Source organism: Trifolium pratense, linkage group LG5 (genome assembly GCF_020283565.1).
Source record: "Trifolium pratense cultivar HEN17-A07 linkage group LG5, ARS_RC_1.1, whole genome shotgun sequence".
Taxonomy (NCBI): Eukaryota; Viridiplantae; Streptophyta; class Magnoliopsida; order Fabales; family Fabaceae; genus Trifolium; species Trifolium pratense.
This window is the reverse complement of record NC_060063.1, coordinates 5,384,012-5,410,699: the sequence shown is the minus strand read 5'-3', so window position 1 is coordinate 5,410,699 and position 26,688 is coordinate 5,384,012. Positions and strand designations below refer to the sequence as shown.

At 33.9% G+C, this 26,688-nt stretch overlaps 2 protein-coding genes across 6 annotated transcripts; one reads left to right on the top strand and one right to left on the bottom strand.

The window, feature by feature from the left end:
- Nucleotides 1-1,599: 1,599 nt before the first annotated feature.
- On the top strand, nt 1,600-5,069 carry LOC123887108. 5 transcript variants are annotated; one of them, XM_045936399.1, is made up of 6 exons: nt 1,600-1,995; nt 2,235-3,152; nt 3,249-3,515; nt 3,614-3,891; nt 4,108-4,167; nt 4,254-4,381. In XM_045936399.1, exons 2-3 carry the CDS (start codon nt 2,413-2,415, stop codon nt 3,268-3,270), a joined length of 762 nt encoding a protein of 253 aa, XP_045792355.1. In that variant the 5' UTR covers nt 1,600-1,995; nt 2,235-2,412; the 3' UTR covers nt 3,271-3,515; nt 3,614-3,891; nt 4,108-4,167; nt 4,254-4,381. The 5 variants fall into 5 exon arrangements, with proteins under 5 accessions (XP_045792355.1, XP_045792351.1, XP_045792354.1 ...); XM_045936395.1 differs by adding exons at nt 4,740-4,851; nt 4,942-5,069 and having other exon boundaries at nt 3,249-4,662; XM_045936398.1 differs by lacking the exon at nt 4,254-4,381 and adding an exon at nt 4,389-4,423 and having other exon boundaries at nt 3,614-4,167.
- Nucleotides 5,070-14,171: 9,102 nt separating this feature from the next.
- Nucleotides 14,172-24,921, bottom strand: LOC123885904 (putative pectinesterase 63). Its single transcript, XM_045935244.1, has 8 exons — nt 24,907-24,921; nt 23,735-23,794; nt 22,736-22,953; nt 22,376-22,565; nt 21,993-22,196; nt 21,674-21,915; nt 21,409-21,582; nt 14,172-14,295 (listed from the first exon to the last, which is right to left on the bottom strand). Exons 1-8 carry the CDS (start codon nt 24,919-24,921, stop codon nt 14,172-14,174), a joined length of 1,227 nt encoding a protein of 408 aa, XP_045791200.1.
- Nucleotides 24,922-26,688: the final 1,767 nt, after the last annotated feature.

Here is a 26,688-nt window from a genome sequence, read left to right as displayed (position 1 = left end):
TAAATATCTTTAGGTTAGGTCGAGTAGGTAAACTTCTCTATGAATGCTTGAGACTATGTAATTTGGTTAGAAAAAGTTTATATTAATTACTATTCGGTTTATTATCTATTATTATCTTTGCTTTAATGTTTGATTCTTAATACTGATCACATTATAGAATAAACCTCTAGGATTAAGTGATCTCGTGACAACACTACTCATCCCAAACTAAGAGATAATATAGCTAGCCAACATTGGGAACGGAAGTACAAGTACCCGAGGTTAGGGGCAAAGGATTAATGGAACACATTGTTAATTTCTGCATGTTCTAGAGCTGTTCAATCAAGGTAAGCTTAACGTTGAGAACTTGTTAAATGCTAATACGTGACAAACAATGGCACTCTTATTATTGGTTTAGTATCAGCGTTCTCAATTGCAATATGGTGATTTTGGTATGCGACAGCACATACTTTAGAATTAATTCGCTAGATAATAAAATGAATAGAAGAACCCACTTGGGTTGGTCTGGTGGCATTGACTTGAGACCTGGAAGTCTCAGGTTCGATTCTCTCTGTGTCAATTTGGGTGAGCTAATTTAGCTTCTTCAAAACAAAAACAAAAATGAATAGAAGCAATATAACGTCAGTTACCAAGCAGGAGTAAGAGAGGAATTCGAAAGCACTTAACCTATATTTCTCATCTGATTTTCTTTTAGTTTTTATCATCTGATTTATGTCTCAAAACCTTTTCAAACTAAAAAATGAATGCAAACTATCTAAATCATAAACGAAACTAATCGCTTTGGCACGAATCCTGTGGAGACGAATCTTTGTTATAAATATTATTACTCGACGACAGACTGATCCACTTGTTAGACTGTAGTCAGCCCCCCAAAATTCAATTTTTGCCCATTGAGAATGGTTTGGATTCTATTTTCCAAACCAAATTTTAGTTCAAAAAATTGATTCCGCTATCTGCAATTTGGAAATGTAATTTGAACCGGCCAGTGTTGTTAAACCGTAAATTGATATCTTCCAAACTGTAGCGAGCATAAAAAAATTTCCCCTTACACCCCAACACAACACTAAGTGCTATAGTCACACCCTCTAACACACTCCTTAAACACACTCCAATCAGGGACGGAACAAGGAAAAATCTTTGAGGGTCCGATTATGATCATGATTCATCTTCCCTCAATATGTTTCTAAGGTTAACATCAAGTATATGTCATTTTTAAATTTGTTTGATGTCTGATTTTACTATTCTCTCAAGATGATGGTGCTTTGTTTCAGAACTGGAGAGGGTAATGAACCTTCTTAGTAGTTGAGGTAGTAGTGATAGTTTAGAAAATAGTTAGATAGTGTAGAATGCTTAGTTGATAGTTGAATAGTAGTAGCAAGTAGTGTGAGGAATGATGATCACTTAGAGCAAGAATATATTGAATTGCTCTCCACTTGGATACATTACAAATGAGTCATGGTTACATATTTATACACTAGTAGAAAAATGACTTTTGGCTAAGAGATTTCACTACTGGTATATGAATACCGGTAGTTAAAACCATTTGACCAAAGGATTCCACTACTGATATTTGAATACTGGTAGTGAAAAGTTCATAGACAAGGGATTTCACTACTGGTTTTCTTAAATCAGTAGTGAAAAGTAGACACGGTGGCAATGTTGTAATTACGTTGAAATTTGTTTTAATTGAATTTCACTACTGATTTGGTCTTCAACCGTAGTGGAATCCCTATTAGTGTTCATTTGCTCATTCATTCATTAACCCAATCCCTAACATATGTTACGCGAAGCCAACGAAGAACGAAATTCCCAAATCGCCAAATCCCTAAAAATCAAAACACTCACTCCTGCGCCATCTTCATTATCGTTCTCCAAGTTTCTTCCTTCAAATTTCTTGTTCATTCGTTTTCATTCTTCTTCAGAGCAACTGTGTTCTTCATTCGGATTTTTCCCAGAAAATCTTCTGCATCTTTCGTTTTGCTTCTGTTTGTTCAGGTATTTTCATCATCATTTCATGTGTTTTTGGGTTTTATATTAACAAAGAAAGATCTTGAATAACCCGTAGTGGGCTTACATATAAACAACTCCGCAAACCATCGAGAAATTAAGAACATTGAAGAGCAATTTGACACATAAATTACATTTAAGAGTTTCATGCATTAGAACTAAACGCAACCTTCTTGCTTCGATTTCCATTTTTTTTCTTTTCTGATATCGTGTTTTGGGTTATTCAGGAGCGTAAGAACGGTGTGGTTTAACTTCCATTGTTTTTTTTGGATTGGTTTTCACTTTGGATAGTTGTTTTGTAAGTAAATCTGGTGAAAAATTTGGATCTTGGAAGTTTTTTCGGCTTCAATCTGAAACCCTAATTTTGGTCTGTTGCAAAAAGGGTTTTTTGGTCTTTTTTTTGGTATGGGAATTGAGGAAGGAACAAGCAGTTCTGGTAATACTGAATGTGCTGAAGGAGTTCAGTGTTTGAAACGTAAAGCTATTTCTGATGAGGTGCCGATTTCAAATGGAAATGGGGTTGTTGAAGAGGCTCGATGCTCGAAAAGTGAAGAGGTGAATGATGGGGCTGTATTTTCCAATGGAAATGGTGCTTCTGAGGAGGCTCGATGCTCGAAAAGTGAAGCTGTGAGTGATGGGGCTGTAATTTGCAATGGAAATTGTGTTTCTGAAGAGGCTCGGTGCTCGAAAAGTGAAGCTGAGAGGGATGGGGCTGTAATTTCCAATGGAAATTGTGTTTCTGAAGAGGTTCAACACTTGGAAAGTGAAGCCATGAGTGATGAGGGGCCAATTTCAAATGGAAATAGGGTTGTTGAAGAGGCACAACACTTGGAAAGTGAAGCCATGAGTAGTGATGAGGCTGTAATTTCTAATGGAAATGGTGTTGCTGAAGAGGCTCGGTGCTCGAAGAGTGACGTCGTGAATGATAGGGCAGTGTTAATGAATGTAAATGGTGTTGCTGAAGTGAACGAGGTTTTGAAAAGTGATGGCTTGAATAATGGGGTGAATGTAAATGGTGTTACTGAAGAGGATGGAGGCTTGAAAAGTGAACCCATTAGCAATGGGGCAGCGATTTCAGATGGGTTTGATTCTGGTGATGGGGGATCTTGTGGAGTTACATGTCTTCGAACTTATAAGAGGCGAAAGTATGATAAGTCAAAACTTATTTTAAACCATGGTTACTTGTATTGGATATTTATATGTGGACTTAATTTTTTTTCTTCACTTGATAAACTTTTCAGGATATGCATAGCTCATCAATGAACCAAAGGGAAAAGGAAAGGGAATCCGCTGAGGTGGAGGATAAACCACAGAAGTCACTGAATGAGAAACAACAGGAGAACCAAGAGTTGCTCATTAGATGTATTGCACAACATCTAGGCTTTTCTGGGAATAGACCAATTGCTGCCTGTATCATATACAAATGCCTCCTGCATTGGAGATCATTTGAAGTTGAGCGTACCAGCGTGTTTGATCGCATAATCCAAACTATAGGCCATGCAATTGAGGTTTAAAATGCTCAACTTTCATGTGATAGTTCTTTTTTCTTCTCACACTCCTTCCTTTACAAATTTATTTTCACTAAAACATTTTTTTTTTACTTCAGACCCAGGAGAACAACGATGTCTTGGCTTATTGGTTATCCAATGCTTCTACACTTCTCTTGTTGCTCCAGCGCACACTTAAGGCGAGTGGTGCTGCTGGAATGGCTCCTCAACGCCGCCGTTCTTCCTCAGCAACTCTGTTTGGGAGGATAACAATTAACAATCTTTGCTTCTCCCCCACCAGTTCACTTGTTTTAGTAATTTATGTTTTTCTATGTTGTGCCAAATATGAGTAGCTTTGGAGGCCTTCTATTACAGCCTAATGTGAAACATTCAAACGGTTAAGGATTATATACTAAGGCAATCTTGTCTATGAACTATATGCATAGTTTGTTCTTGGTCATTATTTTATATGTTTCCTTTTCTAGAGGGTTTCCTAGTGCTGGTGGGCTTAGTGGATTTGAATGGTCAACCAGCTTACAATAGCTTGATATATACCATACTTTATGTACATTGTTATAAATTTACATGATTTTGTTTATTATACTCTTTTCAGTTGGGAAACTGCGTAGAAATTGGTATACCAATGCTATTGTTGGTAATTGGTTTGTCACAAGTAAGTGTTCTAGTATAATAATAAGAATATACATCATGTAACTTGCATCAAATTATGACTCAAACTAATTTGGTATAATATTGCAGTATCTAAAGCATGTGAGACCAGTTAGAGATATCCCTATCTTTGAACGTTTTCCAGTGTTGATTTGTTCTTGCATTTTTAACTACTCCAAATTTGAAATTATCAACGAAGTCTTGACCATGGAATTTTGGTTGCAGTCAACTGGTGCATACCAGGTAGCAGCTCGGTTAGCAGGTCAGTTACTAGGCTATTGAATTGCAATGCTATGTTTGAATATATAGTGATTGGTGGAATGAGATGGAACATAATGATGAAATGACGTGGAATGTAATAAACTTATCGTATCAACGTTTAAATATTTTACAATGAAACAATATAAGTGAATTTCTTTCTGCTTATGAATGTAGGGATGGTGTCAGTGAGTCCCAGTTTAACCAAGTGCTGAACATTGAACTGAGCCAAGTCATTGAGGTTCTTAAATTGTTCAAATTTTCTTTTAATATATGAATTGTTAATTTTTTGGAATTAACCAGTCATTCAAATTTTAGGCATGTAAATTTCTGGATGAAACCTGGAATCCCAAGTTTTTGGTGATTGTTGCCCAGAAGAACCATCACACGAAATTCTTCCAGCCTGGATCCCCAGATAACGTGCCACCTGGTAGCTGCTTTTTCTTAAGATTCATAGTTCCATTATTTAATACATAAAGTTGGTTTCATTCATGTTTTCTTAACTTTTTTTATTTTGCAGGAACTGTTGTTGACAACAAAATTTGTCATCCTAGAAATTATGATTTCTATCTGTGTGCACATGCAGGAATGATTGTGAGTGACTTTTACTCTTTTTTGTTGATGTGCATTTCTGTTGAGTTTGATTTTTTAAAGTTCCATGACTGATGTTCTTTTAACTGTAACTACATTTTTTCTTTTGTGTGGGTGTTATTTGTTTGCATCTTTTTAATTTATGTATGGTGTTATTGTTTCATCTTTTTGCATGATTTATGTTTAATTTGTATATGACCGCTATACCGCTATAGCGCTACCCGCTATACCGCAATAGCATTTTTGAGGGTCGGCGCTACACGCCGCTATCCGAGATTAACAACATAGGGTATTCTTATATATATATATATATTATATATGGAATCTTTTGTAGTAAGTTCTCATATTAGTGTAAACCTTGTATGTAGTTGCTCCTATCTGCTATGCACACATGGCTGCTTCCCAGGTTGGACAGTTCATGAAGTTTGAGGATAAGTCTGAAACTAACTCCAGCCATGGTGGTGGTATCAATGCCTCCCCTGTCCCTCAGTTGCCCAAGTTGAATGACATTGTCTGCAATTCTATGTTCTTTGTTTGAGTTGATCAAGTTATTATGATCCTAAGTAGTTCTTGCACAATCAAACTTTATTTAGTCCTAAGTCTTAACTATTTTGATGCCTGTTGGATTGAACCTTTGCTGAAAGGTCAGGTCTCAATATTGGTGGTAAATTAGTTGGTTCTATGTATAGAGTTTTGGCTTTTCATATTAATGGGCTGTCTGCTTGGAATTAATTAGTGATAATGTTAAGCATTGACTTTTAATGTGTTGAATGTAACTTTGTTAGCTTGTTAGGAATTGACAATGACTTGTGGAAAATAATATTCGGAATTATGTCAATTTTCTTGTGCGTTATTAGCTACTAGTAATTTCTATGTTGTATAATTTATGCGTCGGAAAAGTGTAGGCCATATAATTAAAAAAAACGAAAAAAAAAAAAAAAAAAACTAACATACCACTACTGATATTTATAATAAACAGACGTGAAAACTACACATACCACTACGGGTAAAAGTAATAACCCGTAGTGGAATCCCCAATTCTTTAAAAAAAAACTGGAAAACCATACATACCACTACGGATATGTGTAAATACCCGTAGTGGAATCCCCATGATTTATATTAAAAAAATTTGAAATCATACATACCACTACTGGTATTCATTATAACCGACGTGAAAACCATACATACCACTACGGGTAATTGGAAAAACCGACATGGAATCGCCATAATTTTAAATAAAAATTACTGAAGAAATTAGGATACCACGTCGGGTATTAAATGACCCGACGTGGAAAGTACATACTTACAACGACGACTGCATTTACTACTGGCCACGGCCAGTAGTGGAAAGTCCCTTTGGCCAGTAGTGGAAACCCCTTTCTGCACTAGTGATAGGTGTGGATGACATATTCTAGATCATTTATTCTAGATCATTCATGATATGTCCTAGTACTTACATATTCTACTAACTACTCAAGTAATCTAGAAAGTTCTACAAGTTTACAACATCATTTAATAACTATTAATTATTCTACAACTTACTAATGAATTCTAGTAAATTCTAGAAATGTGCATCATATTCTAACACTCCTCCTTGATGCATATTTCGGTAACTCTAACCATAGTTCATCGTTGCTCAAAACTTGTTCTTTCCGAATCCTCGTTTGATGAGACAGTGATCAATTCTATTGTACCATTCTGGATGAGCTTTCTTGAGTCCATATAAAGGTTTTCTTAATCTTGGAAGTTTTTCTTGATTGTCTTTTGTCCATAGTTGTTTTGACGCCACTTGATAACTTTTAGAATCAAGCATGGAAAAGTTGCAGGTTTCATATATATCCACCAATGATTTTATTCTTGTTGGAGTAGATTCTGGTGAATAAATCTCTTGTTTTGAAGGTGAAAGTAGCGTACCTGGTTCTTCTATTGCGTGTTCCATATCCTCTATGTCTGATTGTCGTATTGGAGTATATTTGAAGTTTATTGGAAAGCTTCTATTCCTTTTGTCCATTTTTACTCTGGCTATCTCATTTCTTTTATTGTCATATATTGAACATGTGTCTCCTTCAAAGTGAAGAATATAGCCTTTCTCCATCATTTGACCAATACTCAATAGATTTTCTTTGAGATTGGGAACCAGCAAGACATCTTTGATGAATCTCGTACCTTTATTAGTCTCCACCATCACAGTGCCTTTGCCTTTAGATTCTACAACAGTGCCATTTCCCAGTCGAACTTTTACATTGACGGAGTCATCAATATCCTTGAAGATGCTCTCGTCTTTGGCCATATGATTGCTGCAACCGCTATCCAAGTACCAATTTTCGCTCAATTCATCATTAGAACCTTGTGTAGCATAGAAAAGATATTGCTCATATTCATGTTGATCATTCTCACACTCGTGCTCTTCAACGAAATTTGCTTGATGCTTATTTTTGCTGTAACAATTTTTCTCCACATGTCCAAATTTCTTATAGTGTTGACATTGCTCTTTCCCGCGCCATCGACAATATTTCTCGGCGTGATTTGTCCTCTTGCATATGCCACATGGAGGATACTCATCTTGATTTTTCTTTCCTCCATATCTTCTATCATCATGAGACCGTAATTTGAGCTTTGATTGAAAGACATTTTCAAATGTATTGTCATCATGCCTACTCAATCTTTGCTCATAAGCTTCTAGTGAGCCTATTAATTCTGTCACCGACATAGTAGATAGATCTTTGGTTTGTTCAATCGTAGTCACGATTGCATCATATTTACGAGGAATCAAAATTAGAATTTTCTCAACAATTCTTTTGTCGAGAATATTTTCCCCGTATGATCTCATTTGACTCACTAATTCTTTTATTTTAGTATAGTAGTCTTTTACGGTCTCAGACTCTTTCATTTGTATTAATTCAAACTCACGCCTTAGAGTTTGAAGTTTAATGGCACGTACCTTATCACTTCCTTGAAACTTCTCCTTCAATGTACCCCATGCATCTTTGGCAATTGTAGCTCCCATTATTCTCGGAAAGATGTTATCTTCTACCGCTTGTTGTAGAAATAATAGTGCCTTTGAATCTTTTTGTTTATTTTCTTTCAACTCTTTTTTCTGATTAGCATTGAGAGTTGAAAGATATTCTGGAATAGTAAATCCTTCATCTACAATGTCCCATAAATCTTGAAAGAAAAAAAATGTCTTCATTTTAATGCTCCAAAAATCATAGTTTTCACCATTAAAGATAGGGATAGTCATAGATGATGGTTGAAAGATATTGGCCATGTCTTAGGGGAAAATTTAGAAATGATGTAGATATAAGGAGGGCTTGGTTGAAAATATATGAATGAAATTTCTACGCCCAATGTATGATCGAACGTTGCTCTGATGCCACTGTTAGTAGTTGAGGTAGTAGTGATAGTTTAGAAAATAGTTAGATAGTGTAGAATGCTTAGTTGATAGTTGAATAGTAGTAGCAAGTAGTGTGAGGAATGAGGATCACTTAGAGCAAGAATGTATTGAATTGCTCTCCACTTGGATACATTACAAATGAGTCATGGTTACATATTTATAGGTGTGGATGACATATTCTAGATCATTTATTCTAGATCATTCATGATATGTCCTAGTACTTACATATTCTACTAACTACTCAAGTAATCTAGAAATTTCTACAAGTTTACAACATCATTTAATAACTATTAATTATTCTACAACTTACTAATGAATTCTAGTAAATTCTAGAAATGTGCATACTCCTCCTTGATGCATATTTCGGTAACTCTAACCATAGTTCATCGTTGCTCAAAACTTGTTCTTTCCGAATCCTCGTTTGATGAGACAGTGATCAATTCTATTGTACCATTCTGGATGAGCTTTCTTGAGTCCATATAAAGGTTTTCTTAATCTTGGAAGTTTTTCTTGATTGTCTTTTGTCCATAGTTGTTTTGACGCCACTTGATAACTTTTAGAATCAAGCATGGAAAAGTTGCAGGTTTCATATATATCCACCAATGATTTTATTCTTGTTGGAGTAGATTCTGGTGAATAAATCTCTTGTTTTGAAGGTGAAAGTAGCGTACCTGGTTCTTCTATTGCGTGTTCCATATCCTCTATGTCTGATTGTCGTATTGGAGTATATTTGAAGTTTATTGGAAAGCTTCTATTCCTTTTGTCCATTTTTACTCTGGCTATCTCATTTCTTTTATTGTCATATATTGAACATGTGTCTCCTTCAAAGTGAAGAATATAGCCTTTCTCCATCATTTGACCAATACTCAATAGATTTTCTTTGAGATTGGGAACCAGCAAGACATCTTTGATGAATCTCGTACCTTTATTAGTCTCCACCATCACAGTGCCTTTGCCTTTAGATTCTACAACAGTGCCATTTCCCAGTCGAACTTTTACATTGACGGAGTCATCAATATCCTTGAAGATGCTCTCGTCTTTGGCCATATGATTGCTGCAACCGCTATCCAAGTACCAATTTTCGCTCAATTCATCATTAGAACCTTGTGTAGCATAGAAAAGATATTGCTCATATTCATGTTGATCATTCTCACACTCGTGCTCTTCAACGAAATTTGCTTGATGCTTATTTTTGCTGTAACAATTTTTCTCCACATGTCCAAATTTCTTATAGTGTTGACATTGCTCTTTCCCGCGCCATCGACAATATTTCTCGGCGTGATTTGTCCTCTTGCATATGCCACATGGAGGATACTCATCTTGATTTTTCTTTCCTCCATATCTTCTATCATCATGAGACCGTAATTTGAGCTTTGATTGAAAGACATTTTCAAATGTATTGTCATCATGCCTACTCAATCTTTGCTCATAAGCTTCTAGTGAGCCTATTAATTCTGTCACCGACATAGTAGATAGATCTTTGGTTTGTTCAATCGTAGTCACGATTGCATCATATTTACGAGGAATCAAAATTAGAATTTTCTCAACAATTCTTTTGTCGAGAATATTTTCCCCGTATGATCTCATTTGACTCACTAATTCTTTTATTTTAGTATAGTAGTCTTTTACGGTCTCAGACTCTTTCATTTGTATTAATTCAAACTCACGCCTTAGAGTTTGAAGTTTAATGGCACGTACCTTATCACTTCCTTGAAACTTCTCCTTCAATGTACCCCATGCATCTTTGGCAATTGTAGCTCCCATTATTCTCGGAAAGATGTTATCTTCTACCGCTTGTTGTAGAAATAATAGTGCCTTTGAATCTTTTTGTTTATTTTCTTTCAACTCTTTTTTCTGATTAGCATTGAGAGTTGAAAGATATTCTGGAATAGTAAATCCTTCATCTACAATGTCCCATAAATCTTGAAAGAAAAAAAATGTCTTCATTTTAATGCTCCAAAAATCATAGTTTTCACCATTAAAGATAGGGATAGTCATAGATGATGGTTGAAAGATATTGGCCATGTCTTAGGGGAAAATTTAGAAATGATGTAGATATAAGGAGGGCTTGGTTGAAAATATATGAATGAAATTTCTACGCCCAATGTATGATCGAACGTTGCTCTGATGCCACTGTTAGTAGTTGAGGTAGTAGTGATAGTTTAGAAAATAGTTAGATAGTGTAGAATGCTTAGTTGATAGTTGAATAGTAGTAGCAAGTAGTGTGAGGAATGAGGATCACTTAGAGCAAGAATGTATTGAATTGCTCTCCACTTGGATACATTACAAATGAGTCATGGTTACATATTTATAGGTGTGGATGACATATTCTAGATCATTTATTCTAGATCATTCATGATATGTCCTAGTACTTACATATTCTACTAACTACTCAAGTAATCTAGAAATTTCTACAAGTTTACAACATCATTTAATAACTATTAATTATTCTACAACTTACTAATGAATTCTAGTAAATTCTAGAAATGTGCATACTCCTCCTTGATGCATATTTCGGTAACTCTAACCATAGTTCATCGTTGCTCAAAACTTGTTCTATCCGAATCCTCGTTTGATGAGACAGTGATCAATTCTATTGTACCATTCTTGATGAGCTTTCTTGAGTCCATATAATGGTTTTCTTAGTCTTGGAAGTTTTTCTTGATTGTCTTTTGTCCATAGTTGTTTTGACGCCACTTGATAACTTTTATAATCAAGCATGGAAAAGTTGCAGGTTTCATATATATCCACCAATGATTTTATTCTTGTTGGAGTAGATTCTGGTGAATAAATCTCTTGTTTTGAAGGTGAAAGTAGCGTACCTGGTTCTTCTATTGCGTGTTCCATATCCTCTATGTCTGATTGACGTATTGGAGTATATTTGAAGTTTATTGGAAAGCTTCTATTCCTTTTGTCCATTTTAACTCTGGCTATCTCATTTCTTTTATTGTCATATATTGAACATGTGTCTCCTTCAAAGTGAAGAATATAGCCTTTCTCCATCATTTGACCAATACTCAATAGATTTTCTTTGAGATTGGGAACCAGCAAGACATCTTTGATGAATCTCGTACCTTTATTAGTCTCCACCATCACAGTGCCTTTGCCTTTAGATTCTACAACAGTGCCATTTCCCAGTCGAACTTTTACATTGACGGAGTCATCAATATCCTTGAAGATGCTCTCGTCTTTGGCCATATGATTGCTGCAACCGCTATCCAAGTACCAATTTTTGCTCAATTCATCATTAGAACCTTGTGTAGCATAGAAAAGATATTGCTCATATTCATGTTGATCATTCTCACACTCGTGCTCTTCAACGAAAGTTGCTTGATGCTTATTTTTGCTGTAACAATTTTTCTCCACATGTCCAAATTTCTTACAGTGTTGACATTGCTCTTTCCCGCGCCATCGACAATATTTCTCGGCGTGATTTGTCCTCTTGCATATGCCACATGGAGGATACTCATCTTGATTTTTCTTTCCTCCATATCTTCTATCATCATGAGACCGAAATTTGAGCTTTGATTGAAAGGCATTTTCAAATGTATTGTCATCATGCCTACTCAATCTTTGCTCATATGCTTCTAGTGAGCCTATTAATTCTGTCACCGACATAGTAGATAGATCTTTGGTTTGTTCAATCGTAGTCACGATTGCATCATATTTACAAGGAATCGAAATTATAATTTTCTCAACAATTCTTTTGTCGAGAATATTTTCCCCGTATGATCTCATTTGACTCACTAATTCATTTATTTTAGTATAGTAGTCTTTTACGGTCTCAGACTCTTTCATTTGTATTAATTCAAACTCACGCATTAGAGTTTGAAGTTTAATGGCACGTACCTTATCACTTCCTTGAAACTTCTCCTTCAATGTACCCCATGCATCTTTGGCACTTGTAGCTCCCATTATTCTCGGAAAGATGTTATCTTCTACCGCTTGTTGTAAAAATAATAGTGCCTTTGAATCTTTTTGTTTATTTTCTTTCAACTCTTTTTTCTGATTAGCATTGAGAGTTGAAAGATATTCTGGAATAGTAAATCCTTCATCTACAATGTCCCATAAATCTTGGAAGCAAAAAAATGTCTTCATTTTAATGCTCCAAAAATCATAGTTTTCACCATTAAAGATAGGGATAGTCATAGATGATGGTTGAAAGATATTGGCCATGTCTTAGGGGAAAATTTAGAAATGATGTAGATATAAGGAGGGCTTGGTTGAAAATATATGAATGAAATTTCTACGCCCAATGTATGATCGAACGTTGCTCTGATGCCACAGTTAGTAGTTGAGGTAGTAGTGATAGTTTAGAAAATAGTTAGATAGTGTAGAATGCTTAGTTGATAGTTGAATAGTAGTAGCAAGTAGTGTGAGGAATGAGGATCACTTAGAGCAAGAATATATTTAATTGCTCTCCACTTGGATACATTACAAATGAGTCATGGTTACATATTTATAGGTGTGGATGACATATTCTAGATCATTTATTCTAGATCATTCATGATATGTCCTAGTACTTACATATTCTACTAACTACTCAAGTAATCTAGAAAGTTCTACAAGTTTACAACATCATTTAATAACTATTAATTATTCCACAACTTACTAATGAATTCTAGTAAATTCTAGAAATGTGCATCATATTCTAACAAACCTGTTAAAATGGCAACAGTACTTTTCCGTTCAAAGACTCAAGCAATGAATGTATTCATCGCAAAGAATGGGACATATTGCCTCAACAATCGCATTTCGCTATCATTATGCTGCTATCAGCTAAAAGCTGGCTGATAAGCTATCGGCTAGATTTTCAACTACCAGTTAGCTGATAGCTTAATTTTACCAAACATAGCTTAAGTGGGAGTACTGGGTTCGAACTCCAGTCCCTGCAATAATTTGCAATGTCCTTGCAAATTGAGTTATGCTCACCAAGACATATTCGATATAATTTTTTTATGTCAAAAAAAAAAATCATCTTTTTTATGTAGATAATTTTTTACGACCATTCCAATACGAATACAAGTAAATCAATAGAGAATAAGAATATGCACATACAGTGTAAAATAATTTTACACTGTCAACCAATCACGACCATGTTTTCTGCTACTTCACCCCACTTTTTTTATATGACATGGAAGGTTGAAACATTCTTATTAATCGAGTGTGTAAAGTTTTTTTATTTTGTATGCTTATGTCAATTAAACTCAAATCAATAAGAGTTTGTATGCACGGTTAATGTAATGTTTTTTTACACATGCACCAAATGATGTGTTGTCACATTATTTAATGAATGACACACATTATTTGTTTTTAAACACCATACATGATGGGTTGGTATATAATTTTTGTTTTTTATTTCTGCGTAAAACAAATATCCTTTGCGCACAACTAAAAGACTAATTAGTCGAATTTTGTGGACCCAAATTGGCCATAAACTACCAAAGATAAGATCAAACCCATGATTTTTTTTTTTGTCTAATAACCTAATTGTTAGAAATTTTACCTTAAAATGAATCAAACCCATAATTTTACTTAAGTTACAAGAGACCCACATAATCTCATAAAATTCCTCTTGAGTTAATTTTCTTTTTAATAACTAAATTAATTTTGTTTTGTTTTAGACTCTAAATAGGGGTAATATAGTAATTTTTTATAAACGACGGGTTCGGGGTGGGTAGCAATATCCCGTTACCCGCCCCATCTCCATGTTTTGAAATCGAGAAAAATTCAAACCCAATTAAATCGGTTTTTCCCCGTCAAACTCAGGGTGGGTTCAGGCGAGTACCCGCATGTTCTGTTGTCATGCCTAATTTTGAGCATTTGTAATCTTGCAATGTGGTTCCAAATCCTTCTTCTTTTTCTTCATCATTTCCACTCACTCTATTCCTAAACAAAAAAATGGCAGGATTAACAGCACCATCAGATTATTCCAAAGAACCACCTCGTCACCCTTCTCTTCTCTACAAAAAAAACTTCATGTCATAGTATTAAAGTAAAGTGGAGTGTAGTGGCGTGATTTGGTAAAATACAGACATCCGTTGGTCTCATATACAAGCAAAGATACATTTTTTAGATTAATTGAATAACTAATGTATCAAATATATATTATGGATCACATGCATCAGATATTGGATATTTTATATGAGACCGAAAGGAGTATAGTTTTATTGTATTTTATCTTGCTATTTTTATGTAAGAGAGGAGGTAGTATTTAGGTAATATAAATCTATCCAAATTTCGGTTTAAATATTTGTGTCATATGTTTATGAATTGAAAATTGAATTTGGAAAATATTGTATTGTCGTGGGCAAATTCGTCAGGAAAAGATTGACTAAATCTTGTAGTTGGTTTTTAAATTCATTTGATTAAGATGTGAACAAATATTAAGCGTTAATTGTAGTTAATTGTAGTGTTTTTTTTTTCTTAAACGACCAATATTAGTTGTTAGTTTTTTAGATTAATAATTTTTCGCCTTTGTCTGGGGTTGAACCCTTAGCTCATACTAGTAGAGCTACTCAACCCACCCTAGTTGTTAATGGTAATTAACTTTAGAGTTGCCTTTATATAATAGTTTATATTATTATATTTTATGAAATGTTTGGTATTTATGAACAAATACTCTGCGGTGATATCTGGTCTCGTGGAACATTCCAAACAGCTCTTTATGAAAGATGTCAGGTTAGTTAAGTTTGTTTTGAATACGGAATTCACTTAGAATTTTCTTATGCTTAGGTTTGTTTGGATTGACTTATTTGAGCTTACATATGCGCATAAGCACTCGTGTGACTGCTATGAAGAGCTTATAGAAACAACTTGTGATATGTTCATATTACTTATTTCCATAAGCTCAGCTTATGAAAACAATTTATAGCTAATACGGAAACAGTTTGACTTTATTTTGTTTTATGTTGTAGAAATAGCTTATAAATAAGCATTTATATGATAAAAGCTGTTTCTATAAGCTATCATAGGGAGCTTAGTTAAAAAAGCTAAAAGCATCTTGTGAGCATTTCATATGCTATTTTTATAAGCCCTTTTAAACACTTACGCAGCTGCTCATGTCAGAAAAAATGTTATTTTGATTACAGGAAGCTTCCAAAGTATAATGTAACTGCCACACTGCAGGTATGTGTTGTGTTCTCTTGCTAAACTTCCAAAGTATAATTTGTGTCTTTCTTTAGCCATTACGCGTAATTGTTCCTGGTGTCATTCGAGCTCGGTCTATTAAATGGCTAGAAGCTAAGATGTGTATTTGACAAGCACAATAAATTCATGCATTAATGTGTATCTGGGTTACCTCTCTTCTTTTTACCGTTTCGGTGAGTTACAAGAACATGTTTCTTTTTACCGTTTCGATGAGTTACAAGAACATGTTTTTGTTATTCACGATGAAAACCACAAACACGTTGAATTAACTTCTTTTTCCTTTTTTTTTTTTTAATTCAAACAGGTGTCTAAATTTGAATTTACTGAAAACCAAAAGACGTTCTTTCCTTGCATAATGATAAACCTGCCCACCCGTACTCAAATTTTTGCATATGCATTTCATTTGATGAATTTCACTTCCTAGCCCACAGTAAAACAATGTTAGGATTGTGGGCTCATACTTCCTAGCCCACAGTGTGGAAATTTATGTTAGGAAATTACTTATTTGTGATTAGGCAGAGAAAATATTCTATGATAGTTAGTTTTCAAGCAATAATATTAACTCTTGTGTTCTCTCTTAATTTGGGTTTCTATCAATTGGTCTGATATGCCGAATCTTCAAATGGAAGTATCTGAGTTTTGGATCTCAAACTATATGCCTAGGGTTCTATTATACTATAAATTTGATTTCCTAATTCCCATTAAGGCAGTAAACTTGATGCATTTGTCTGCCAATTTAACGCAGGTAGCTCCTTACCGCGCATGTCCTTCTCATCTGGGAAAAATGACTAGAAATCCTAATTCTGTCATACCCTAATTTTGTCCTACCCCATTTTTATCATTATTTTATTTCCATTATTTTATTATTATTTCAAAAATTCAAAAAAATATTATTTTTATATGCATTTTGTTGCTTCACCTTCAAGAAACCACATTTCACTATCAAAATTCCACTTTTACCCCAAATAAGGTCCACTCACCAAAATACCAATTTGACCAAAGTCAACACTACCAAAAAATATGGAATAAGTGACCAAAAACACCAAAAAGGGAATATACCAAAACAATTATTGCACACCTCCATTCCAACCTAGAATGTTCTAGAAGGTAGCCACCTCATCAATTTTCGTGATCCCCTCCAATCATTGGATAAGGATCATGATTGGAACCAATAAAACTACCACTATAACTCCAAAAATTCCCAAAAATGCCACTCATGAGAAAATTCTTTTTTCACCCTTTTTAACCTAATTCCTTCAGCCTAGAATGTTCCTATTGTCTCTATATAAGCAGAAGAGAAGAGAGGAATAGAGGTTGGATACAAACATCTTTTGAAAAATCTAAGTGTATATTCATGATCTACGCGGAAAACTGAGCAAAACGATATATTCTTTTTAAATTTTTGACGAAGAATTGATGTTGTTGTTGTTGAAGACGATGACGTGGCGACGCGTCATCGGCTCCCTCCGTTTTTAAAACACAGCCGTTTGATTTTATTTAAAAGATCAAGGGCCGAGATCTGTTATGGGAATTTTAAATCCTGGCTGCCTGATTTAATCTAAAGGCTCAGATATGTGACGTCTACTGTGCGCCTCTGTGCTCATGCCACACTGGATCATATCCTGCTTATCCTTTTTTTGTTTGGACGAATTAGATCTTGGGTTGGGCCTGGTGTTGCAGATTGCTATTGCTTCAGCCCCAGAACCCATTCTTGCACCCCCAGTTACATTTTACTTATTTTTTAGTGCTTATTTATATAAGTGCTTATTCAAATAAGAGCTTATTCACATAAGTGCTTATTTAAATAAGTGCTTATCATTTAGAAATGATTATTTGAGTTGTTGATTAATTAGTCAATTAATTAAACACTTGATTAAGTGAGTAACCATTTAAGTTGTTTAATTAAAAGTGCTTAAGTTACTAAGTGCTTAAATGGTTAAACACTTAAATAAGTGATTGTTAGTTAAATGATTAATTAATCAAAACTTCTCAAGCTAATTTTAATAAGTTCATGTTTGGATTATTTACTTGATTTAATACTTTCATCTCAAGTTTGTTTCTCAAAAACACTTCTTTACTTGAAAAACCCCATAATTAAAATAAATGGAATGAAAAAGGGTTAGTCTGACGTATCACTTTCTTCCCCGAATAATTCGAGACCCCGACGTATGGCTCGTGACTCGAATTATTCCCATTCTTATTTTTTCTCTCTAAATAATCATGATTAAGCAAAATTGATCGGTTGATAAAAGCTTCAGTCATGCATATATTTATTGTTATATTATATCTGTTTGCTTTATTTCTTGGTAATCTTGCTTAAACATATCAAACTAAATCATAAATGGAATGAAAAAGGGTTAGTCTGACGTATGACTTTCTTTCTCCGAATGATTCGAGACCCTGACGTATGGCTCGTGACTTGAATCATTCTCATTCCCAAACGCTAAAAAACGTTAAAACACTTCGTTACCCGCTTCATCTTTTCTTTTGACTTTCTTAAATCAAATAAAAGAACTTAAGCATAATCAGAATGAAAAGGGGCTAGTCTGACGTATGGCTTTCTTCCCCGGATAGTTTGAGACCCTGACATATGGCTCGTGACTCGAATTATCCTCATTTTCGGACGTTTTCATTAAAACTCCTAAAATCAACTCAACACACTCAAACCATTTTCACTGCCCACGCGCGCAGTAAAAGTAAAACTTTTTCCATAAAACGGGTGACATTTTCGTCCTTTCTCCGTAACACAAACAACGCTTAAGCCTCCACTTTACGAGCATACAAGCAGCGTTTAAATACGAGAATGCGACATTCTTCGTAATACAAACCACGCTTAAGCCTCCAAAGTGCGAGCATACAAGCAGCGTTTAAATACGAGAATGCGACTTAGACGTCATGCGTCTAAAAACAACCAACCCACAAACATTTTTTACCCTGAACTACGAAACCCTAATTTTCCCATTGCACCTGGGAATACGTAGGAGCAAGATTCAACATCTTGTCGGGCACAATAATAAAAAACAAACCTTTTTCCCCGTATCCACAATCACATAAATAATAATAAAAAATAACTTATCTATCGATGAAGCAAGGAACAAGTAATCAAGCAAACATTAAAAAACACATTAAAACAAACAAACATTTCCCTCTAAAAGGTTTCCATTGAGTACAACGGATGTGAGGGGTGCTAATACCTTCCCCTCGCATAACCAACTCCCGAACCCATTTCTCACCCTCAAGGTTTTCTTGATATTTTCCTTTCCCTTTTTTGGGGTAAATAAAATTCGGTGCGACTCTGTTATTTTTCGAGTGTTCACACTCGAGGATTATTTTTCACGCCGCGACAATAGATAGCTCCTTACCGCGCATGATACATGTGTTATTTTTAACGCAGGTAGCTCCTTACCGCACATGTCCTGCTCATCTGGTAAAAATGACTAGAAATCCTAATTCTTGCATATACTGTGTAGGTAAAAATTAGTGGTTATGCAGGATTAGGTGGTGGCACAGTGGCAGAGGAATTGAGAGAGCAGATGTGTCGGTATGATACATCATCTCCAATCATGCATCAATTCATTATCAATTTTCATGCATTGACATCACCATTAATCTTATGAAAATATTCATAGACAAACAACAATGTTACTCAACCAACCATAACACATCATCTACATCATAAGGATAAGATAACATGGTTTAATTTATCTTAAACCTCACCCAACTCCATTCTCTAACACTCCCCAAAATCCTCTAGTTATTGGTTACTAACTTCGTTTTATTTCCAAAACAACTTCTCCTAATTAACCACCAAGTTTATCATAGAAAAGTAGTGATTTAAACTCCCATAAACTCACCTAACGATTAGGAATAGGTAGCCTAAGTATTAGGAATCAATTGGACCTCAAAAACATGATTTTTCTCAAGTTATGACAGTTTCAATCGATTTGGCGGACAGACAATTTTGAAAAACAGCTGCTCAATGCATGGATCATAACTTCAGATACGAGCATCCGATTGAGACGCGTGAACATGTGTTGAAAAGCTAAAGAGAAGAGTTACAACTTTCATGTTGACGACAAAAACCAATTCAGAGCGCAAAAGGATAAAAAATTACGTTTTCTCTTCAGACCTTATAAAAAGACAGTTTTTCTTAAACTATAAAAATTGAATCTTTGATTTTCCAAAATCCCAATGTGAATTCCATTAGTCCCACTAATCAACACTCATGATATTTGAACCTCAACAACATCATTTCATCGACAATCAACACCAAATCACCAAGGTTCATCATTAATTCAAAAAATCATATAAAACCCATTTCTCTCAAAACAACACAACAATATTGCATGTATTTTCTCATATATATGATTCAAACATGAATTCTAAAAGCACCAACAAGATTATTCACAACAAAAGCAATAATTTACACCCAAGGGTTTTATCACAAAACCCAACCTATGAAAGGGATGAGGGATCTTGGGAGAGATAAAATCACTTTCAACCATTATCCACCTACTCTACCCATAAATAAAACTTGGTTTGTAGAAACTGAAGTTTTTTTTTGCTTGAAAACAAATTTCGGTTTCTAACAACCGAAATTTACTCTGAATCTGCACTAGAAAAAATTCGTTTCTGCAAACCGAATTTTTTTGCAAGGGCAAAATTGAAATATTGAGGGTATAAAAGAATCACGGGGTCAGGAGAGAAAACATCAAACTTCCCTTACATCATGAAATTGGAGAAATGATGGAAAGGCCTGATGATCACTCTAGAGCTCCTCTCCTTCCTCTTATGTTCTTCTCTTTTCTTCAAAAACATTTTTCTTTCTCTCTTCTTCTCTTCTTCCTCTTATTTCTCATCTTTTCTTCTCTCTACCTCCTTCTCAATCTCAAAATTATGACCTTGAAACCTAGCCGAATCCGCCGCCCGCCATTTTCTATCTAACCAAGCACCACCACCAACCTCTTTTGCTCATCTCCATCATCCAAACTACGATGCAACCATGTAGCATTCATTCTGGTGGTGCGTTAGCATCTTACGACGTCATCACCACCAAAAAGCCCCTTCTGGGTGGTTCTATAGCAGTCTTCTTCCGCCGTCAAGCACTACTCTACTACAATCCGATCTAGACCTTAATCGATCCTAGCTCGATTGTGCTTTGATCTTGTTCAGTCGGTTGCTTAGGTCGGAAAACCCATTTCGGGTCTGTTCACCGCCACTCCATTGGCGTAGTTGCGGTGGTTGGTTTTCATTTCATTGGCGATTGTGTTTCGTCGGAGATGCTTCAAGGAGAAGCCGTCATATGGTTGTTGTTCAATAATGGCGTTGATTCGGGTCACCGTCATAAGTTTGGACAATCGGTTAGGTCTATATGCCCAGTTTTTTAATTTTTTTTCCTTTTTTTTTTTAATATAATAAAGAAATATGGGCAATGGATGGGGTAAAGACTGTTTTATCCCCTGATGTCTAAATGTTCTTTACCTTATAAATTTTTTTTATCACCTCTCTCTCTCTTTAACTTAATTAACCTCATATAGCCATAAATTACCATTTTACCTTCCACTAAAATGGGCTCATACATAACCAAACACTAGCCCAATAAATAGACATCCTAAATAATACATAAACATGCCAATTAATTAAATTAACATAAAATACCAAATTAATAAATTTGGGGCGTTACACTTATATTGAAAGAGATTTGTTCGACAATATAGATAATAAGTTGTCATTCAACGATTTCAAAACTTGAAACCGCGGAGTGAAAAATTGTAAAACATATATAAGTAATTTTTTTAGTACAATTTAATTTATATGTATATATAAATTAAAATATTGATTAAAAATGTGCACCCTTGGACCAGGGTCCGAGCACCACCACTGGTAATGAGCCAAGTCTCCCCATAAATGAAATGGACCCCGATAAATTCTTGGGCATCTTTGTCTGACAATCTCTGTATCCATGGAAGTCTTCCAGCAAAATTGGATCCAGGTCCAGTACACTTATATTCTGCGTAGAATACGCTCCTGCATTTATGCACAAAGAAATACATACAATAAGTCTTTTAGCATTGCATTTGCATAATTTGTATAAAGGCAAGGTATAGTTAGTACTAACAAGTGGTGGTCACCGTCGTCCATAGTGTCAACCCATCCTTGAGGGAGAACAAGATTGTCCATGTAGGTATAAGAGAAAATTACTCTCGAGTAATCTCCCCATGGTCTTCCCAAATAAACTTGACCACTCCCTATTACTTTGCTATTTAATATTGAAAATCCACTATCATCAGTTGTCAAACTTGAGCGCTTTTGAGCTGTGATAAAGCCTACATTTTGCGCTATGGAATTTATAGTGCAGCCCTGCATCAAGAAAACATGATTAAACAACAAACAAACATGATTAAGCAACAAATAATTTTTAAATGGAAGAATAATACCTGGTAAAGGGACCTCCCATTTCCAAAGATAAAATCAATGGTGCCTTGAATTTTGCAACCTTTGAAGTAGTGGAGGCCTTTATGATCGTACAACGTGTCTTGAAATCCATAGAAGTCGCTATTGTAAAAAGCACATTTGTTTCCAGAGACGCGAAGAGCAACAGCTTGATCATCCTTCGATCCAATACGTGGTGATGCAGTGTTCTGTTTTAATAAGAAAATTAATTTTGTGAGTAATCTTTATCATACTTTTAAGTTGAAAAAATTATAATAGAATAATAAAAGCTTTGAAAAAAAACATAAAATATAATAGCATATTAAAAGCTTAAAAAAATTAAAGGGTATCTTTTATTGATACTATGTTTATTCGTTTTTTTTATTACCTCAAATACAATGTTGATAGCTATGAAATAGTCTGCATCTACTGCAACTGTTGCACTCTTGAACGTCGCCAATGGTTCGCCATCACTTCCAATGGTAGATGATCTATCATTTCCGGTAATAATTGGTTTCTTCGTTGCATCCCCTAAGAATGTTATGAAATCCAAATCTCGAGGGATCACAATTTTCTCCCTAAAACAATTAATCATCACGAATTAGAAAACTTCATGGATTAAATTAAACTCTGCATATCTTAGTTTTCTAGAATTCCAACAATTACAATTGGAAAAAATAATGAGAGTAACAGTTTTTGTAACTTAAACAAAAAAAAATACATAATACTTTATATTAAATTTTGATACCTGTAAAGACCGGGCGCAATGAAAACAACTACTCTTCTGCTGTTGGGTGCTGGAATGCTGTTGATAGCTTCAGTAATGGTCATGAAATCACCACTACCATTTGGGTTAACATTAATAGTCACCTTGTTATTCTCCGCTTGCCTCAGCTTATAATCTATTTGAATATTACCCTGACTTTGTCCGATGTCAGGGCCGGTGCCGAATATTATTTGGAGGTCCTGTTTGAAAATTAAAAATATATCTTTAATAAAAAATACAATTTTTTTAAAAAGTTATTCTCTATTTGAATCGTAAATAACATAAAAAATAGTCATCATAGTAAATAACATCTAAAAGCGATATATTTTAATCAATAACATTAAAATACATCTTCAATCTAATATCATTATCAACTTACGGTTCCTTCAAGAAAAAAAACTTTCTCGAAATGTTAGTTTCTTTTTTTACAATCAACCGCAAGTTACTTATAAAATTAAGAGTGTATCTATTAATTTTTTTTAGTACTAAAATATTTTTAGTAGTAACAAAGTCATTATTTTTTTACATATATAAATTTTTTAATAGACCGATATAAACAATTTGAGGCCCCTAAATGTTTGAAGCCCTGTGCAGCCACAGGGCCGGCCCTGTCCGATGACATCCATCGCATTCCATTTTCTTACATTTTCCTGGTTGCATGTTATTGAGTTTTCAAAATCAAAATTAACGAGTTTGAATTCAATGGCTAAATTTACTGCAAATTCATTCTCGTACAATGCAATTTTTAATGATGTTGGAGATTGTTAAGGTTCATTTTTAATCTGGTCTTGATGTTTAATTTTATTCTTGATTTTGAATTTTGCAGAATGGATTCAAATTCTTCAATGCATGAGAAAATACTCAATCTATTTGAATGTAATCTTTTAAGTACATTTGCTTTCTAAATATCTAAACTCACCAAGACACCAACACCAAAGTCCTTAAAAATCACATTATAACAACTTCTCAATTAATGAATACCTGTGAGTTCTGCACTTCAGCTTGATTTAAAGGCACTCCTTGTCCCTCAAGTGTCTTAACCTGCGTAATAGACAACAACAAAGGATGCAAAAGTTAAGCCAAAATGAATCGGTACATTCAAACAGGGCCGGTTCCGATATTCTGGAGGTCCAGGGCAAATAATTATAAGGGCCCCTAATAATATTTTTTTTGTTAAATTTTTTTTTTTTTAAAAGAACATCATCTATTTAAATTGAAAATAACATATAGCCGTTCTAATACATTTGGAGCTCCCAGATAAATTGGATAAAGAAGCATTTTAAAGGTAAATAAATTTAGTAAAATTAATATGTTTTTTATTTAAAAAAATGCAATTTTTAAAAGAGAGTAACTTTTAAAAAAAAAATTAAAACAACATCAATAATATAAACAATGTCATATTCTAATCAATAACAACAAAATACACCTTAAAAGAATGATAGTATTGTTAGTCGTGTAAAAAACACTTATGGTTTTTTAATAAAAATTGCAACTTAATTTTAAAAATGAATTATTTATTTTCAAAGAAATAACAAAATATAGTTTTTTTAAAAAAAAAATAGTAAAATTATTTGTAAGCTATAGAGTTCTATTTATAAAATACTCGTTTTTTTATAAAAGAAAACAATTTTTCTCATATTCAATACGAACTATAAATAATATTAAATTAAAATTAACTATATTTATTATGAATTGATCTCTTAAAATAAAATAAAAAACTAGCATAGGTAGGATATGAACCTACCACCCTAAACATTGGCACTTAGCAGCCATGCGCACACCACTAGACCACTCAACACTTCATCAGAAGTTTTCACCAAAACATTTACTTAACTAATAACTGTGATCATGGACTTGAAAAAAAATTTTGAGGCCCCAATATTTTGGAGACCCTGAACTGGGGGCTTGGTTGCCCTGGCCCAAAACCGAGCCTGCATTCAAATTGTTAATTTTATACATATTTGCGCTTTGAAATTAGCATTTTGCCTCCATCCACATTCTCGCGGATCTCCACAATTGATGCAGGGATCCATTTACATCAAAAAAGTTATCAAATATATTCTTTGTGTCTATGAGAGAGTAAAAAGCATTAACACAAAGACATTTGACGTGGCAGGGTGGCCTAGGGGGAATATCTATTGAGATTAGCAGACCTGACCCCACTTCATTAAAATTTTGCTATCAACTAAACATATGTTTTTTTGACTTAATCAATTAAACATATGTTATTTTATATTATTATTTATAAATTAGTTTTCCTCAATTCAGTAACTCAATTCAGAAAATTGATTTTTCCTCTCCTATATATTATCATTATGTGCACTCATCTAAATAAATTGTTCATTTGAATTTCTACTTCTCAACTCACTGAAATTTACTCCTGAGGCTTTATATATAGCCAATAAAGAAAGAGTAGTGAGAGATTTTTCTTTTACTTATTTAAATTTTTTTTTTTGAGCAACAGAAAATTTATTAACTAGTACTCATCATAAATAACATAAGGCATGTTATGAGAGCCAAACATAGTACTCCTAAGGCATGTTATTTAATTATTTAATTACATTTGAGTAACTTTATTTATTTACTTATAAATTACATTGCCTTTTTAAAAAAAGTCTTTTAGGCTAAAAGTCTTTATTTATTTACTTATAAATTACATTACATTGCCTTTTAGATTTTAATTAGATCATACAATAAAGCTATTTCATAAAATAATAATATAGGGCCCGCATTCGGAGACTAAATTTGAAAGTCAATAAATAATATTCCTTACTCCCTCTCTTAGTAGTTAGTTAGTTGTACTAAAAAATTATTTGTTATTTTAGCGTATGTTTGTATAAGACCATTTCCAATGATATAGTATCTATTAGATATTTATGGTATTTATTATGTACTATCATTGGAGCACAACACATTTTAGTATCAAATAGGTATCACTTCTCAAATAAGTACTCTCTCTCATAGTACATAATAGAATTTGTGGGACTCATTTATAAAGATGTAGAGTTATTGATGACATGTGGAGTTATTTGTGGGACCCGTTTAGAATTTTTTAAGAGGTGCTGAGTTGAAGAGATTGAGTGCTTATTATGTACTATTATTAAAAAATTATAAATTAGTGATATGTACACGCGGGACCCACTTAGGCACTCAAAATTAAATTTCTCCATTGTGGATGCTCTAACGGCCAACTCCCCACACTACTAATTAATCAGAAGTAAACATAACTTTTCGTAGTAATAAGATAAAATATAATAGTAAATTAAGTATGGGGTATCACATTATTTCGGTCATAATTTGAACTCAATTATGTTTTAATAATCCATCTTTAAATAAAAGTCATTAGTCACTAGAATCTATCTAAGTGGTTAATTTCAGATATACACTTTGTTAAATTTTTACTTTTAGCTAGCTTAATATGTGTCATAACTTTCCGTTATTATTTAATGTTGTGGTTAATTCATAGATCAATAATCAACAAACAATAACTGTACGATTATAGATCATTAGATCAAGAAGTTAAGGAAAATTAGATATTATTTTTTTAAAACTTGAAGTGATTATAAGATCAAAACTTGAAAATTAGGGTGCACTTAAATTGAAAAAATTTATAATAATAATTCAAAAATGGAATAGACATTGGATATATAAGTAGATGCTTAAGAAAGAAAGAAAAAAATTCAATTTTTTTTTTTATCAAAGTTTGGCTCATAAGGTGGTGGAGAAGAAGAGTAACTATCTGCAGCAGCAGAAATCACAATAATGAAGAAGAATAGCATTGCCATCGGTAGAGGAGGAGAAAACAGATGGAACGAAGGAAAATAAGAAGAGAATTTGTTGATATTATGTTTATGTCAAATGTAGAATGAAAGAGGTATATATAGAAGTTTTCGTAATAGCTATCATTATCATGTAGGACCATTCATATATTTTAT

Coding starts and splice junctions, on each gene's coding strand:
- LOC123887108 (XM_045936395.1), top strand. CDS start 2,413: ATGGGAATTGAGGAAGGAACAAGCAGTTCTGGTAATACTGAATGTGCT. Junction 3,153..3,248: donor CGAACTTATAAGAGGCGAAA/GTATGATAAGTC, acceptor TAAACTTTTCAG/GATATGCATAGCTCATCAAT.
- LOC123885904 (XM_045935244.1), bottom strand. Junction 22,566..22,735: donor ATTGCGCCCGGTCTTTACAG/GTATCAAAATTT, acceptor TAATTGTTTTAG/GGAGAAAATTGTGATCCCTC. Junction 22,197..22,375: donor CTATCAACATTGTATTTGAG/GTAATAAAAAAA, acceptor TTATTAAAACAG/AACACTGCATCACCACGTAT.